The 5,141-nt window shown below is 55.9% G+C and overlaps 1 protein-coding gene across 1 annotated transcript in view; it reads left to right on the forward strand.

Moving 5' to 3' along the window:
* Window positions 1–287: 287 nt before the first annotated feature.
* Window positions 288–5,141, forward strand: part of NSG1 (neuronal vesicle trafficking associated 1) — a gene marked incomplete at its 5' end in the record, with an annotated part of 41,508 nt that continues 36,654 nt past the window's right edge. Inside the window, one exon of the mRNA XM_019661146.1 lies at window positions 288–521. Coding sequence (XP_019516691.1) covers window positions 288–521 — 234 coding nt within the window. The remainder of the gene's footprint in view (window positions 522–5,141) is intronic.

A 5,141-nucleotide genomic window follows, 5' to 3' on the forward strand; every position in this document is an offset into this window, starting at 1 on the left:
GAGTGCAGCGTTCAAGCAGAGGTGGGAGGACTCTGCCAGGGGGGGCTGATTCTCCCCACATATAGAGACCCGGAAGCCCCATTTCTCTCCCTCGTCTGCGTCAGCGTACCGATGGACTCGAATTGAGAAACTTAAAACCATCACTAAGGAGGATGTGTGCAGAATGGGCAAAGCCACAGATGTATAATAGATTGCGTAGATCTTAAATTTCTCACCACAGGCACACACAGTAATGAAAGTAAGTGAGGTGATGGACGTGTTAACCAACCTNTTTGTGAAATACTTCCTGGCGAAACGGTGACTTTGAACATGAGAGTTCCCATGCGCCTCCTCTCTGGGCAGATGTATGTGAGGGCACCTGGCTGCACCACTGGTCAAACCTGTGCTTCTGTTTCCTGGACAAGGTGGTTGTGAAGACGAAGACTGAATACGAACCTGACCGCAAGAGAGGCAAAGGGCGCGTCTCCAAGATAGCCGAGTTCACCATCAGCGTCACCGAGAGCATGTCCGAGAGGTTTAAGGTGAGTGGCCCCGGGGGCGGGTGACCTGCTGTTGGACCCCAGGAGGGGCCCTGAGCTGCAGAGGTGACCTGGGGAGTGACCAGGACAGGATGAGACATCATCTACCCCAGCCGTGCCAGACCATGGTGTGGCTTTAAAAAGTTCTTCGTGTCTTGATCTTCCCAAATCGATCATGTATTACTTAGTTTTAATAACAGGGAAACCCCACCCTTAAACTTTCTTTTAGATAAAGGTCATAAGCATATGAAAAATCACTTCCCAAACATGAAACTCGCGACCTAAGAGTTCCGGGAAGGAAGTGGACAGTGGCAGGGGCACCTTGGCGCACTTACCGCCTGCCGCACACACGTCTGCCCCATGCTCGTGCACCTCAGCCCCCTCCCCGCCGGGTCAGTACTGTTGGGGTCACCCATTTAGCAGAAGGGCAAGCTGAGGCACAGAGGGGTCACAGCTGTACGGGGCAGGGCCAGGGTCCAGAGCCCCTGTGTTCAGCCTGTGTCCTCGCCAGCCCCTGGCACCACGTGGAGGGTGGGGCCTGGCTGGCCCTCGGGACATGGGTTGCTGGAAGCACTCACTTGGGGGAGGGAACCTTGCTCCAGATGGTTCTTGGGGAGGAACAGCTGCCCAACAGGGCGGGTCCCCGCCAGGCCTGGGAGCCTCTGCGGGTGGCTGAGGAACAAGTTAGGACATTGATCTTCTGGAAACTTGTTCTTTGGGAAATGAGAGACGGTACAGTGGTGGCCCTCACAGATTGAAANGGGGGCCAAATGACTGAGCCCCTGTTTCTGCACCCCCAGAGCTCACAGGCCAGAGGGGAGACACAGACACACCTGAAACACCAACCCGCAGCCCCAGCTCCCTGCTGTGTGACCTTGAGCAGGCACTTCACCTTGGTGAGCCTGCGTTTCCTACAGGTAATGCACAGCTAATACGGGTGCCCGCCTCGCTCCCATGGCTGGGGGAGGATTGGAGAGAAAGTCTGCAGAGCTCCCCGCACGGGACTAGCTCACGGCAGCCTCAGTCACTGGGAGCTGCGATGACGCCCATGGCAGCGGCGGTATTTATTGAGCGCATCTGTGCACTAGGTACTGTCGGTGGCAGAAAACCTGAGGGCATCTCATTGGAAACTCATGGTGATTCTCATTGTTCAGAGGACGGAACTGGGGCTCTGAGCAGTGAAACGACTTAGTCACAGCTGGAAAGTGACCAAATCCAATTTAGAACCCTGGTCTGTGTGACTTTGAAGCCCAAGCTAGTTTCTGAAAATTACTGCACAGGTGTCATGGGCTGAGCTGAATTGTGTCCCTCCCCGCACCCCGCCCCACAGTTTCAAATGTTGAAGTCCGAACCCCAGCACCACAGAACGTGGCTGTATTTGGAGACAAGGTCTTTAAAGAGGTGATTAACATAAAATGAGGTCACATGTGTGGGTTCTGGTCCAACCTGACTGGGGTCCTGATAAGAAGAGGAGATCAGGACACAGACACGCACAGAGGGACAACCACGGAGGACACGGAGCAGACGGCCATCCACACGCCAGGGAGAGAGGCCTCAGGAGGAACCAGCCTACCCCCACCTTGGTCTCGGACTTCCAGCCTCCAGAACTGTGAGAACATAAGTTTCTGTTGTTTAAGGCTTCTGGTCTGTGGCACTTTGTCATGGTGCCCGAGCTGAAGAATGCCGGGAGCATCAGGATGGGAGAGACGAGTCTAAACCTGGGAGTGTGAAGACTCCTTAGAGAAACTGCACCTCCGGCTGACCATGGGAGGTCTTCCTCTGGTCCCAGGTCCCAGTCTCTCTCTCTGCCCACCTTGCCCTTAGGTACAGGCTGACTTCCTCTGGAGCTTTTAGCCTCTCAACCCAGGCCATCCCTTCCCAGGAAACAGCCCAGCCAGGAGACAGCCTCCCTCACAGGCCCTCAGGCTCCTCTCATGGGTGTGCAAGACCCGCGCACACATGCACACACACATACACACACACACAACACATGCACAGTGCAGACTCACGTGTGCACACACATGCACAGGTGTACACACAATAAGCGCGCACACACATACATGCACACCCACGTGTGCACACGCACACCCACGTGCACACACAATAAACACACGCATAAGCATGCACACACAGCCGCAGCGTCACAGGAGATGGCTAACAGTGATACAGCAGGTGACCCTGGGTTTGAGTCTCAGCCCTGCCACTCCTTGGCAAGTTCCGGCTTCCCCATCTGTAAGAGGGCGGTGACAACNGTTAATAATTTAAAAGGTACATACGACGCTTAAACGTTTAGGTGATTGTATTGTAAAACTCAAACCTAAAATAATAAACCAGCCTCCATTCTCATCACCTTGCTGCAGCTTAAAAACCACCCTGCTACCGGCCACGCATAAGCACATTCTGTTCCCCGAACTGCTTTTGCATTTATTGTGTCATTTGGTCCCTGGTGAGGAGGTTCTGACTCAGTCTTATTCGTTTATTCCGGCATGTTGGTGACGGCTGGCTGTGGCAATGGGGAGATATTCCTGTGGGTCCTTCCCTTCTAGAAGATTCCTTTGTGCCCTGGTGGGTCCTTTGAGAGGCTTACTCAGCCCTCCAGTGGATTTGATCCCCCAGCTGCATTGTCTGTGTTGGGGAGGGAGGCAGGGGCAAGGCTGGCATAGGTGTTTCAGGTCAGGAAAGGAAGATCAGCTGGTCACACCTGTGCACCTGGGCCGTGGCAGGGCCATTCGGGACACTGATGGTCCAGAAAAGGCTTCTTCGTGGAGCAGGGCTGCCTGAGGTCTCAGTCTCTGCGTTCCCGTTCCCTGTCTCGTGTCACACTTGCCCAGTTAGCACGGCCTGGCTCTGCTGTCCCCACCTTCCTCTCCCACCTCACCCGAAGAGTGGTGGCGGCCTGTGCCAAGAACGCCGTGTCTGAGGCAGCACCTCTGTCAGGTGATCCCCTCCTTCCGTCTGACCCTCTTCTCCCTCAGTCTGTTCCATTGCAGGGCTGTCGGGCACACAGTCGACTGATATGAGGGAGTGTTTCAGGCAGGTAGGAAGTCCTGGCCAGCTCATGGGGTTGCCCCGGAGCAGTGTGGGCAACTCCGAAAGGTAATGAGCCTCCCGTCTCTGGGCGTGTTCAAACAGAGAGGGCATCCGGCAGGGATACCCCAGAGGCAGGAAATCCAGCAGGGACCAGGGTTGGACTCGAAGATTTCTAAGGTCACAGATGAGGAAACCGAGGCTCAGAGAGTTGATAGGACGTGCCCAAGGTCACTCAGCTGTGCCCAAGGCCACAGTCCCCCAGGATGCAGAGGCCTCTGGCAGGGCCTTCTACTCCGCCCTGCTAGAGCCAGATGTCTCTCAGACAAGACCTTTCTGAACCTGAACAGCAGCAACGTGCTGCTCACAGCCGGAGTTCAGGGAAGCCATGTCACCTGTCTCAGGTGACACAGCACCTGAGGGCTGCTAACGGAGTGAGGGTTGTCAGTAGAATCTGTTCTGAGGATGTGTACCGAGTGCCAAGGTTCTGGAGGGACAATAGTGCTGGCAGCAGTGGCAGGGCCAGACTCACCTGACATGTGTGAAGTGACAGTGGGGCCAGTCTCACCTGACATGTGTGAAGTGCTTGTTAGGCACCAGGCACTTGTCTCTGTTTCATGGGTTTAATTTCCTTCAGCGTGCTAACGTTACGAGGTTACTACCATAATTACCCCATTTTACAGATGTGGAAATGGAGGCACAGAGAGTTTAAGGGACTTGCCCTAGGTCGCCCAGCCTGTTGGTAGCAGATGCAGACTGACCCCAGGACGATGGACTGCTGACTGGTCCTCACTGGGCTGAGGGCTCCGTGGATTGCCTCCCCTTCACAGTAGCCCAGTGAGACAGGCCTTGTTCCCACGTCCAGGGCAAGGACACTGAGGCTCTGAGTGGCCAGGTGTGTGCTCAAGGTCACAAGCTAGTCAGGCACACTGGGCTTTGAGGATGGACGGCAGGGTGATGTCCAGGTGTTGCCCCGAGGTGGGCGCCTTCCAGGGGCGGACATCTCGGCTGTCATCACACGAGGCGTGCCCTTCCTTTCCATGGCGGGTGGGGCTACATGGAACCCACGGAGAGGGAAGGAAACGCAAGAGTGTGGTTACAGGTTATGTGGCCCTTGGGACTGATTTTTAGTGACAAGAGGCATGGGCCACTCTCTTCCCTAGTTCTTCTCCCCAAGACTGGTCCCGGGGTCGCAGTTCAGGCTGAGAGCCCTGTGGGTGGACACGGCAGGTTTCCTGGTTGGAAAACCATGTCCCGCCTCCCAGTAGAGAGGGGAGGGGCAGACAAGGGGAGACCTTGGGGGGCTGTTGTGGGGGAGGGGGTGGTGGTGCAGACAGAGAGATCCATCCAAGATCAGTTTCCAGAAGGCTGGCGGCCTGCCCCTTCCTAATCCTGGAGGGAGTTAGTGCCCTGGAAACTTCCCGTTTTACCCATGGCTCCCTAGAGAGACCCATGCAAACCAAGAGCACCCTCCCTCCACCTGGGCCAGTGAAGGGCTCAGCCGTGGAAGGGGCACTGTGTCAGGAGTCGCCTGACTCCTGTTAGGCCTGCCACCTACTAGCTGTGTGGCCTTGGCCTGGGCCAATGAGCGTAACG

This window comes from Hipposideros armiger, unplaced genomic scaffold, assembly GCF_001890085.2.
Source record: "Hipposideros armiger isolate ML-2016 unplaced genomic scaffold, ASM189008v1 scaffold_337, whole genome shotgun sequence".
Taxonomy (NCBI): domain Eukaryota; kingdom Metazoa; phylum Chordata; class Mammalia; order Chiroptera; family Hipposideridae; genus Hipposideros; species Hipposideros armiger.